This window comes from Henckelia pumila, chromosome 2 (assembly GCF_033568475.1).
Source record: "Henckelia pumila isolate YLH828 chromosome 2, ASM3356847v2, whole genome shotgun sequence".
Taxonomy (NCBI): domain Eukaryota; kingdom Viridiplantae; phylum Streptophyta; class Magnoliopsida; order Lamiales; family Gesneriaceae; genus Henckelia; species Henckelia pumila.
In genome coordinates, this window is record NC_133121.1 from 184,635,769 (window position 1) to 184,649,516 (window position 13,748).

Here is a 13,748-nt window from a genome sequence, read left to right on the forward strand (position 1 = left end):
AGCTATGAAAGGCTCGAAATTATTTAATTGTAATCCGAAAATATTTAATTTGGGAATATTTAGAGTTTAGAATTAAATTCTAATATTCTTAAATGAATAAGGATTGAAATTGAATTAAATCGCTTCTTCGGGGACTGAATTACAAATAGTCAAAAGTTTAGGGACTAAACTGCAATTTGACTGATAATTATCTAAAGATATATCTATTTTCAGCCCTTTTCAACGTGAAGCATCAGAATTAAAAATGAAAAGGCAGAGAACACGGCTGAACCTATCCAAGACGCCATTTTTGTCTCCAAAAGCTCCGATATCTTGTGATCCGGCCATTAGAAATTCGAGATAAATATATATCTGCGATCATCGCTCCGAAAGCTTCGTTTTGGTACAAGTTTCATTCACTTTTCTCAGATTTTATTTTTATGTTGAAAATGGGTTGTTGTTATTTTTGATTTTATATGTGATTGAGCTAGTATCGGTTACGTATTCGAAAATGGTTCGAAAAAAGACTGTTGTTCAGATTTTATATGAATTTCTTTCAAAAATCTCCAAATTCTGATTTTGTGTTGGACGTGTGATTACATGTTGATATCTTGAAGATTATGAGTTGTAGTGATTGATATATTGATTGTGATATTGATTCGGTTGCCGGTTTTTAGCCGTTATGCCGTCGATTCGCAAAATGACAAGACTTTGATATTGTTGATTGAAAGAAGCATGGTTTGAGTTGCATCTGATCTTGTTAGTCACTCTACATGTCATTTCAGCTTTATATCGAAGTTTGCCGAACTCGAGATCTCCGAGTCGAACCGAGAAGGATTTGAAGAAAGGTTTGATAGCATTTGCACTTGAGATTGAGTTGAGAAGTTGAGCAGCCTTTTGATATGAATTATCATTGATGTAATTGCAGATTTGAAGTACTTTCAGACGTGATATTAAAAGGTATAAATTACAGCTAATCCAGATGGGATAGAACACTCGAAATAGCTATTGTTTCGAGTATTCCCTTGTTAATCACATACGTGTTTGATTTTTTGTTTTTATGTGATTAGATGATTTGATGATTTCCTTGCTTATGTGCTTAGATGTTCAAGATGTTTTACAGTCTTTAATGCATACAGATTATGTTGTATTCATCTTGAACTCCAGCCTGAAAAGCACAGAGGGTTGAAAGGCCTAGAGTGCATATGACGTTTGGAGGACTGTAGTTGAGTGGCATGAAATGTAGACTTACTTCCAGAGCTAGAAGACTCACTATAGTTGCACCAAAGTCAGAGAAAATAAAGTATTTGACTTCACCTCGATTGGGTGAGTTGGTGTTTGTTGAAGATTTTATTTTCTCGGGATCCCAAGAACTAATATTCAGTTGAAATAAGATTTGATAGCCTTCCATTGAAACATGCATTGCATTCATGTTTATTATATTGCATGTTTTGTTATTTATACTGAGATTTATTCTCACCGGAGTTATCCGGCTATTGCTGTGTTTTGTATATGTGCATGGCAATAGGTGGGGCAGGAGCTGGCCAGAAGCGACAGGGATAGCTCGAGATAGAATTTTAGCATGTGAGGACTCGGGTTTTTAAGGAAGAAAACATGTATTTTGAGTTGTTAAACATGTTATAATACAAATAAGAACCTTTGTATATATGTTTGAGAATACTCGTTTATATTTGATGTCGTGTATCCTAGATGAAGGGATTAATTTACATGTTTATGACTGTGTAGTTGAATCAGAATGCATGTAAATGAGGTTTGAGATTGAATAAGAGTTGTATATCTCATGTTTACAGCCTTGAAATGTTAAATTCTGATTTTTCAGTACAGGGCACGGACCCCGTGCCAAGGTCCGTGCAAGGGTCCGGATGCACTCTGTCTTGGAATCCCGTTTTTGTTGCATTCAGACATGGGCACGGACCCTGGTCCAGAAGAGGCACGGACCCCGTTCCTTGGGTCCGTGCAGGGTCCGGACAAGGTCCGTGTGTGGTCTGTCCGGGGAAAAAAAATTATTCTTTTCGCGACGTGTTTTCGCGTCGCCAAATGTAAGGTTTTGCGTCGCCAAATGTCCTGTATTATTTATTTGATTATTAAGCAGAATAATATTCAAATTGAATATTTCTAGTTATTAATCGCCCTGTAAGATTAGATTAGTACCTGAGGTCCCCACAACAGGTGGTATCAGAGCGTAAGTTTCTGGACTTAGATATAAGTTGATGAGCGGGGTAGATTGAGTATGTCTGATTGTTTGATATTGCAATAGCATGTTGTATATGATTATGTGCAGTATTTGCGAGCATGCATTATATTGCAAGAATTATGTGATTGCATGATTATGTGCTTTTCATTGCTACTGCATGCTATATATGCAATTATATTCCAGATTATCCTCAGTCAGAACCTGAATTCTCATGAGAACGCATGAGAATGCTTATCAGAGAAGGATGGAATAAATTGCAGAATATGATATTATTTATGCACTAATCTGTTTGACAATCAGATATGCCTCCCCGTAAAGCACCGATCACTAGATAGACCGTGGCTGTTCCTCAGGCTGAACCGGCACCAGTACCACCGCCAGTTGCTGAACCTCAGAATGCACAGGGTAGTACATCTGTTGATTCTATGGATGCTACTGTTACGCCGATGGATACATTGTTGAAACGATTTCAGTCGTTTAAACCGCCAAAACAGAAAGGAACAGAAAATTTAGTTGACTGTGAGAATTGGTTAGAAGACATTGAACAGTTGTTTGAATCACTGGATTATTCTGATGATCGTCGTATCAGACTTGTAATACATCAACTTCACGAAGTTGCTAAGAGTTGGTGGATTACTACAAAACGAGCTTTAGAACAGCGAGGTACGACAATCACCTGGACTGTCTTTAAAACTAAATTCTATCAACGTTTCTTTCCAGTCTCCTACAGGAAAGATAAGAGTGCTGAATTTTCCAATCTGAGGCAAGGTAATCTGAACATTGAAGAATATGTGGCCAAATTTTCAAGTCTTTTGAAGTTTTCCCCACATATAGCTGCAACTGATGAAGCTATGGCAGATCAATTTATTAATGGCCTCAATCCAGATGTGTTTACTTTGGTGAACAGTGGAGGACCCAATACCTTTGCTGACGCTTTGAATAAAGCTAAGGGAGCAGAAGCAGGGTTATTGAGACAAAGAGGAGCACCATTTATTCCACAGCCATCGCCACAGCCAGTATCAGCATCATTGCCACAGAATCCGCCACAGTTTCAGCAACCATCTCCCAGATTTGAGAGAGGAAGCAGTGGCAGAAAGTATTCTAGATTCAGACCGAAAGGTAAACAGTTTAAGAAATCAGGTAGTAGTTCCTCCAGTTCGAGTGGACAGAGGCCTTTTGGTACAGGACAGAGATCTAGTGAGTCAGGGGTGTATTGTGGCAAGTGTGGTGGACGACATGCTACCGAGCAGTGCAGAGGTGTGTCCGGGACTTGTAATATCTGTCGCCAACCAGGTCATTATGCCAAGGTATGTCCTCAAAGAACAACAGAACGTACATCTGGTGCAAGTTCATCTCGACCAGTACCTCAGGCAGAATAAATAATTGAAACCCAAATAAATTGATCATAATCCGTAGAATTAGCAAAAAATTATTTCAAAATCTTGAAAAACTTTATTGTTACAACATTTATATATCGTTGATTTTTTTAATTATTATTTTTATTATGTATCAAAATTTGAAGATCCCTGATATTCATATTTATTAGATTCTTTTGATTCGTAAATCAAGATACAACAGACCATTACATCTATTATTTTAACTCAATTATTATTTTAATTTATTATTTTAACTCAATAATGTATTATTTTCTTCTATCATTAATTGCTTTGTATCTTTAATTTCTGCATCTTATGTTCTAAAATCTCACAACATTTTGATCATATTTTATTTTATTTATTTGTTTCTTAAAAATATTAGGTGTTTTTTCCAGTATTTTACTCTTTCAACTTATTTTTATTCAAAATGTGCACTATTTAATCACCAAATTTTTGTCCATGATTTTAATATCCTAAATCATGAGTTGTTTCAATCAATAAAATAAACTAATATTATTTATACAAATTTTGTATCATTGAAAGGTGACATGCATTTAATTTAAATTTTCTTTTGGCTTTTGGCAAGAAACTTAAATTTATAACACGTACTGCGGCTTCATTATTTTATATTGTCTCTAAATTTCATAATTTTTCATGGGAAAATAATTTTTTGCATTTGTACTATTTCAATTTTATCTTGAGAAAAATGAATAAAAAATATTCCACAATCAAAAACCAAAATTATTCTTACTTCTAATGTTATTTTATACGTTATCAGCTAATTTTTTTTATATTGATTTCCATGTAATAGTTTAAATTTGAAAAAAATAGAAAATTATATTTAAAAATCACATATTATTTTATTTATTAAAATCTTACAAAAAAAATATTTTTTTAAAAAATGAAATTAAAATCATGAAAAAAATAAATGACATGTTATAATAAATGTAAGTACTCAATTGTAGAATTATATTTTTAAGGAACTAATTCACATTTAAATTTTTAAAAAAATCAAAATTTCTTAACACTTAATTATATTTTTATTTGCTATTTATTTTTATATATTTAACGTGATAGATATAAATATATATCTCGATAATTCATTTTTTTAAAAAAATATGATTTTAAAAAAACTTTTTATTTTTAGCATACTTTGTAACGCAAGAATTCTTGTCTTTTTTAACTCACATTAATTATGAAATTTAATTATATATATTATTTAAACTCTATTATTATTATTTTTAAAATAAATTAATTAACCATCTATGTAAAAATCAAAGACATCCATTTATTTTGTATAGAAATATGTGTCAAATAGTTGTCAATAATTAATGTTCTCCATAATAATTTATTATTATTTTGTCTATCATTAATTGCCTTTTATATTTATAGTATGGATGTTTAGGCGGGAAAACATGAAGATACTATTTTTAGAGACTTGTTTGCTAGAAATAATAGTTGTAGATATGATAATCCAAAATCAAAATAGAAATTTAATTGACTGACATAATCGAATCTGGAATAAAAAATTTTATATTTCTATAGTTCTGAGATTAAAATTTGAATTTTAATAAAAAATTGAAAAGTTTTATAATGCATGAAGTGTTATGTTGTAATTAAATATTAGAATGAGTAAGTGTTTGAATATTTTTTATCGATATAAAAAGATGAATATGTTTAATTCTTTAAGTTTTTTAAATGTTATTATAAAAAAATTTATGCCATTTGAGATAATGCACATACGAAGATAACATCATATTTTATCAAATTGATTTTTTCATCATTACATTCAATATCTTGATTGAGTATATTGAGTACTATAAAAAAAATTATAAAATTATATTTAAAAATCACATATTATTTAATTTATCAAAATCTTACAAAAAAAAAATATTTTTTTAAAAATAAAATCAAAATCATGACAAAAATAAATGACATGTTATAATAAATGTAAATACTCAATTGTAGAATTATATTTTTAAGGAACTAATTCACATTTAAATTTTTTAAAAAATCAAAATTTCTTAACACTTAATTATATTTTTATTTGCTATTTATTTTTATATATTTAACGTGATAGATATAAATATATATCTCGATAATTCATTTTTTAAAAAAATTATGATTTTAAGAAAACTTTTTTATTTTTAGCATACTTTGTAACACAAGAATTCTTGTCTTTTTTAACTCACATTAATTATGAAATTTAATTATATATATTATTTAAACTCTATTATTATTATTTTTAAAATAAATTAATTAACCATCTATGCAAAAATCAAAGACATCCATTTATTTTGTATAGGAATATGTGTCAAATAGTTGTCAGTATTTAATGTTCTCCACAATAATTTATTATTATTTTGTTTATCATTAATTGCTATTTCTATTTATAGTATGAATGTTTAGGCGGAAAAACATGAAGTTACTATTTTTATAGACTTGTTTGCTTTTATATAGACTAGTATTTCACCCCGTGCGATGCACAGAGTATTAATATTTTAATAAATAAAAAATTATTATTACTTTTTTAGAATATATATCATAAAAAATTTATATCAAGTTTATAATTAATATACATATAAATTGATTTACTAACAATCAATACACCAAACATTCACAACGATACTCTTTTAAAAATTCAAAAATGTAATATTATATAAATTTTTTTATATATTTAATATTATAAATATTAGTGAGAACTAAACATATAAAAGTAACACAACACTCAAAATATTAACATAAATTGAATAAAATGATACATCATTGTATATATTTTAATGCATTCTATATTTTTATGGTGGGTCCAGCCATAATATTGATTATCTTAAGCAAAACCTAATTATCATTTATAGCATTTATGCAAATTTTAACATATATAGGGGCAAAAAAAATTTAATTGAAATTAATTGAAAAATAATGATATATAATCAAATTTTGAATCGAAATAGATACATTATTATAAATAACATTTTTGAAATTTTTTACGTATATATAACACAAAAAGTCAACCAGAATTAAGAATTCGTGATAACTTTCTATCAAATTTTTAATTTTGAAACAAAAAAATTAATACTTTACAATATATATAGTATTTATGAAAATTTTCATATATGTACACAACAAAAAATTGAAATTAAATTAAAAAGTATTGATAATATGTTGTTAAATTTAAAATGTGAATAAAAAATTGGTACTACATCATATATTGCATTTATGAAAATTTTCAAATATACATAGACATAAAAAATTTAACTAAAACTAAAAAGTAGCAATAACTTCCGATCAAATTTCATTTTTTAAAATTGAAAAATGTTACATCGTCATATATAATATTTATCGAAATTTACACATATACATGGTTACAAAAAAAATTAGAAGAAATTATAAAGTATTTATAGCATCCTTTGAATTTTCAATGTTTAAACCGAAAATTGGTACATTATATATATAAAATTTACATTTTTTTTTACATATTTGACCAAAAATTAATTGAAATTATAAAGTATTGATAACATACTACATCCAATCAAATTTCAAATTTGAACAAAAAATTGGTATATTATCATATATAACATTTATGAAAATTTTCACATATATATATGAACATAAAATTTAACTGAAATAAAAAAATAGCGATAATATACGATCATATTTCACATTTTGAAACGTACATCGGTACATTAAAAATTTTCAAATTTTGAATCAAAAATTTTAAAATTTTGAAACATCGGATAAATTTTGAACAAAAAATCATGATATAAAAAAATTTGAAACCTAAAATATTGAAACAATCAATAAAATTTTAAAATTTGAAATATCCAATCAAATATCAAATTTTGAACCAAAAATTATCATATATATACAATTAATGAGAATTTTCACACACGTACATAATTTACTGAAATTAAATTAATAATATTTCAAATAAGTATTTTAAATTTTATTGATAATTCTTAATTTATTTAATGAATTATAAAAATTCTTAAAAACAGATCAAATTATTTATTACAATTTTGTTATTATTTGTTGTATAGCTGGTAGTTATTATTGATAACATGTATATGCTGATCACGATTCACGCATGCAAATATATTAATATTATTTCAAAACCAATATATTCACATAAATATATGAGAAATAATTATGAATGTTATTATTTTTTAAAAAAATACATCAATTAAATAATAATAATAATAATAATAATAATAATAATAATAATAATAATAATAATAATAATAATAAGAAAACAATCGATAAACCTAAAATAAAAAAAATTAATGAAATATTATAATCGATGCAGATATTTAAAGTTATTTTATATTTTCAATGTTCTTAATTTCAATCTCAATATGAATTTGAAAAGTTTTGAAATTAATTTTATATTTGGTAGGTGAATATCTCTTACTATTATATTAAAGATGTGAGTCTCATACTAATTTTTTTTGGTAAGTTGGTATAGCCTTTTCTAATTTTCAAATAATTCCTTACTATATATTTTACAAAAAAAAAACAATGGAAAAGTGGATAATATTCATCGATAAAATCCACATTTCAAAAAATAGCTTCGCACATCCATTTTCTTTGTATATGCAGTTATTTTTTCTCTCTTATATTTCTTAGCATTATATTTCTCTTTCTTATGCAAAACAAAAAGAGAAAACCAAAACTAACTCAATTTTTGAAACACTATATCAAATATGTTTAAATTAAGCACAAACGCATTTATCACATTTTTTGTTACACACGTGTGTGCCAATGTTGCTAGTAATTAATGGAAATTTTTGCATATATATAGGCATAAAAAATTAGCAAAAATTATCATATTAAACTATAACACACAAATATATATATATATATATATATATATATATATATATATATATCATTTATGAAAACTATATGCAAGCATATATAAATGTTTTAGGTTGTGTCGTAAGTTTTTTATTATTAATTTGACATATATATACACGATATTTAAATAATTTACGATATTTTTGGTAAGATTAATTTGTATATGGAAACAATAAATCAATTGAAATTAAAAAACAAACATTGATAAAAGTAGTAAATATAAATTTATTTTTACAAATTTAACCAAAAATATTATTAGTATTATTTGAACCGAATACATTATCTATAACCTTAATCATCATATTATTATTATTATTTGAACCGAAAATATTATCTATAGTTTTAACAAAATTTCATCCATAATTTTCATTTATAGTAAATATGTTTTGGCGGAAAACTACTATATTTAGTAAAAAAATCTGCTTTTATATATATATATATAGATATAGATTTATAGCATCCTTTGAAATTTCAATGTTTAAACCGAAAATTGGTAAATTATTATATATAAAATTTGCAATTTTTTTTTACATATTTGACCAAAAATTAATTGAAATTATAAAGTATTGATAACATACTAACATCCAATCAAATTTCAAATTTGAACAAAAAATTTGTATATTATCATATATAACATTTATGAAAATTTTCACATATATATATGAACATAAAATTTAACTGAAATAAAAAAATAGCGATAATATACGATCAAATTTCAAATTTTGAACCGTACATTGGTACATTAAAAATTTTCAAATTTTAAATCAAAAATTTTAAAATTTTGAAACATCGTATAAATTTTGAACAAAAAATCATGATATAAAAAAATTTGAAATCTAAAATATTGAAACAATCAATAAAATTTTAAAATTTGAAATATCCAACCAAATATCAAATTTTGAACCGAAAATTATCATATATATACAATTAATGAGAATTTTTACACACGTACATAATTTACTGAAATTAAATAATAATATTTCAAATAAGTATTTTAAATTTTATTGATAATACTTATTTTATTTAATGAATTATAAAAATTCTTAAAGACGGATCAAATTATTTATTACAATTTTGTTATTATTTGTTGTATAGCGGGTAGTTATTATTGATAACATGTATATGCTGATCACGATTCACGCATGCAAATATATTAATATTATTTCAAAACCAATATATTCACATAAATATATGAGAAATAATTATGAATGTTATTATTTTTTAAAAAAATACATCAATTAAATAATAATAATAATAATAATAATAATAATAATAATAATAATAATAATAATAATAATAATAATAATAATAATAATAATAATAATAAGAAAACAATCGATAAACCTAAAATAAAAAAAAATTAATGAAATATTATAATTAATGCAGATATTTAAAGTTATTTTATATTTTCAATGTTCTTAATTTCAATCTCAATATGAATTTGAAAAGTTTTGAAATTAATTTTATATTTGGTAGGTGAATATCTCTTACTATTATATTAAAGATGTGAGTCTCATACTAATTTTTTTTGGTAAGTTGGTATAGCCTTTTCTAATTTTAAAATAATTCCTTACTATATATTTTACAGGAAAAAAATAATGGAAAAGTAGATAATATTCATCGGTAAAATCCACATTTCAAAAAATAACTTCCCACATCCATTTTCTTTGTATATGCAGTTATTTTTTCTCTCTTCTATTACTTAGCATTATATTTCTCTTTCTTATGCAAAACAAAAAGAGAAAACCAAAACTAACTCAATTTTTGAAACACTATATCAAATATGTTTAAATTAAGCACAAACGCATTTATCACATTTTTTGTTACACACGTGTGTGCCAATGTTGCTAGTAATTAATGGAAAATTTTGCATATATATAGGCATAAAAAATTAGCAAAAATTATCATATTAAACTATAACACACAAATATATATATATATATATATATATATATTATTTATGAAAACTATATGCAAGCATATATAAATGTTTTAGGTTGTGTCGTAAGTTTTTTTATTATTAATTTGACATATATATACACGATATTTAAATTATTTACGATATTTTTGGTAAGATTAATTTGTATATGGACACAATAAATCAATTGAAATTAAAAAACAAACATTGATAAAAGTAGTAAATATAAATTTATTTTTACAAATTTAACCAAAAATATTATTAGTATTATTTGAACCGAATACATTATCTATAACCTTAATCATCATATTATTATTATTATTTGAACCGAAAACATTATCTATAGTTTTAACAAAATTTCATCCATAATTTTTATTTATAGTAAGTATGTTTGGCGGAAAACTACTATATTTAGTAAAAACTCTGCTTTTATATATATATATAGACTAGCAATCGACGTACACACTTTGCGTGTATGTAAATAATTTAATATCTAGTTAAAATAATAATAAATATGAAATTTTAGCAAGACGTAGATAGTGGGTGGTTTTTGATAGTGGGAGTGAGAAATGCAATTGTGTGTTTTTACCATTACGAAATAATCTATATGAAGAATAATAAATGTTCAAAGGTTAAAATTATAAATTTATATTGGTGTCATCAAACAGGCCAAAGTAGTTTCTAAACGGTCTCATCTTTTATAGAATAGTATAGATATAGAATATAATATAGATTTAAATGTTAAAATATGATTATAAGGTTATTAATTAAGCAAATCAGATCAAATTAATAAACTTGGAGAGATTAGAAGGACAACACCGAGTTCAGAAGACCCAAAGAGATCGAACCGACGAAACTAGGTTGGGATCAAGAGAACAAGGTTCAGATAGTCCTAATCAATGGTGCCACGCGGCCTCTCAACGTGTTGAAATAGTTTTGACACATAGTAGTTTGGAAGTGCAGTTAGGACCATCCTGCCGGGCGTCCACATAGGTATCAAAACTCTCTTCACATACACATTTCGGATCTTTTGAAGTGCAATTCAGACTTCCAAACTCCATCTTTAAATAGGCGAGGAAATCTCATGATCTTGACATAATTTGAGGGATTCTCTCGGGTCAGTACATATTCAATGTTTTTAATCATATTATCGAGGGTCGGGCAATAGCAAGGTGTTACTGAGCAATGGCGGAGCCAAAATTATCAATATACCCGGGCTAGAATTTTAAGCCCGTCAATACTTTAATTTTTTGAATCGAGCTACCCGGGTTAAAATCAAAATAAACAAAATTTAATCAAAATTAATATATAAAAATTTTCAAAAAAATTTGTGCCAATATAATGATATCTCCAATATAATTTCGGATCTTCTATTTCTATATATATCTTAGATGATTGATTGGAAACCAAAAGTCGCTTTTGTCAACTTCGGTTTTCATGGACATACGTTGTCCACGATCTTGATTGGTGTGGAAATCACCTTCTGGTACAACGGTACAGAGTGCTCACACTTGGGCACATCCAAACTGAGCATGTTATTTTATGTTTATCTTTGATACCCAGTACACTTACATACATTCATCACGTGAGAATCCGAAATCAGCTGGATTAGACTGATGAGAACTGATCAGTTAAAATGATGAAAACTGGTCAGTTTGACTAGCGAACACTAATGGATTACTTAGACTGATGTTGGACCAATTAAATTGAAGTCAGCTGGACCAGTTAGACTGAAATATCATCGAACCAAATGCTACTTCAAAGTTGTAACTGATGTTTTTAACTCAAAATTGTGGCAAATAATAGCAAAAAATGGGAGCATAACAGTCAGAATTTCTCCTATAAATAACACTTGGATTTTTGATACAATGTTACACAAAATTCTAAGCATAAACATCTAAAAATTTGAGTGGAAGAGAGCATATTACAAGCAGAAAGAGTAGCGGAAAGGGAAAGCAGTGAAATGCAGTACAGTAGTGATAACCAAAATAGTATTTTTTAACAAATTACGGTAGTGATTCTTGTTACATTCATGAATTATGGTCTGACCCTTTAGAAGATTATCAAATATGAACTGATATCAGTTAGCCACGAAACTCATAAGCGATTTAGTGCATCAAATGATTCCTGTATTTCTGATAAATATGTGATTTACATTCTAATATATGAGATTATGTCAAAATGATTGTAAAAGTTAGGATGATTTTCTTTCATTTACTGAGTGACAACCATAGCACTCACCTACTCCAACCACTCCCAGATAAGAATGAGGAAAGCATATATGAAACGATCATCTAACCTCTAATATTTAAAAGATATTAAAATAATGCAGGATTTTTCAAAAATTTTGGCATGACCTATTTAAAACATTTAAGATTTAAGATCCACATGTCTGAACAACACCACAATAATTGAACTACGAGAGAACAATATAAACGAAGAACGAGCAAGAACTGAAATAAAGATAATTCAAAGTTTGCGAATGTCAAAGTTTAACAAACAAATGTTTAACATGCTAACAAATCTGATCTAGAAGTTCTTAAATTTACATCTAAACATATATACAAAATAAAAGACATCAAAACTATACGTTTAAATAACATCTGCGGAAGACTAGAATAAGTCGGAGGGATGTGTCAAGCCCGCATCACATTCCACTCAAGAGTCATGCCCCTCGATCTCATCGAAAGTCTAACCTGCACCAAGCAAATGTAGTGAGCCTAAAAGCTCAACAAGTATAAAAAATGTAATATCGAGGGATACATAATACATGCACACGCCTTTTAAAATAGCTGTACTCAAAATACTTTGAAACTTTTCTTTAAACAACCAACTCAAACAGAAATAAGCTTAACTTATAAAAGATCTCATGCATGATTGAAACTGAACTTAAACTAAAAACTTGAAAATTTAACTGAAACTCACACTTGAAACTTTAACTGAAACTCACGCTTGAAACTTTAACTAATCTCACACTTGAAACTTTAACTGAAACTCACACTTGAAACTTAACTGATCTTTAACGTTAACTTTTCTGTGAATTTAGATCATCGATTGTGACCCTCTTTTGTTTGATCGATCAACGGCTACAGTACTATGTCAGGAAGGAAGCCATGATTTTTTCTGGCCCCACATTGCCCCTCTATGGCAAGGAAACCAAGATTTCTCCTGGTCCCACATTGCCCTTCTAATTTGTTAGGGAACCAAGATGTCTCCTGGCCTTTCCCTACAAGTCTGATTTGGAAAGTGAGCTAAGGCATCCCCCGACCGACATTGCACGTCTATTGTCACAATCAAATCTCCTCATTCAAAATTTTTTCTTTTCTTTCACCACTTGCGTAAAACTTAACTCTTCTTGAAAAAGAACTTTTTGAAAATGACTCACTTAAATACTCGACCTTTAAAC

At 27.0% G+C, this 13,748-nt stretch overlaps 1 protein-coding gene across 1 annotated transcript; it reads left to right on the forward strand.

Annotated features, from left to right (window-relative positions):
- The first annotated feature begins 256 nt into the window (after positions 1 to 256).
- LOC140879156 (uncharacterized) lies at positions 257 to 3,573 on the forward strand. The gene is made up of 4 exons (XM_073282819.1): positions 257 to 382; positions 765 to 939; positions 1,119 to 1,305; positions 2,495 to 3,573. Exon 4 carries the CDS (start codon positions 2,620 to 2,622, stop codon positions 3,571 to 3,573), a length of 954 nt encoding a protein of 317 aa, XP_073138920.1. The 5' UTR covers positions 257 to 382; positions 765 to 939; positions 1,119 to 1,305; positions 2,495 to 2,619.
- Positions 3,574 to 13,748: the final 10,175 nt, after the last annotated feature.

Bases quoted from the DNA above. Each gene is read 5' to 3' on its own strand.
- LOC140879156 (XM_073282819.1), top strand. From the start codon at position 2,620: ATGGATGCTACTGTTACGCCGATGGATACATTGTTGAAACGATTTCAG.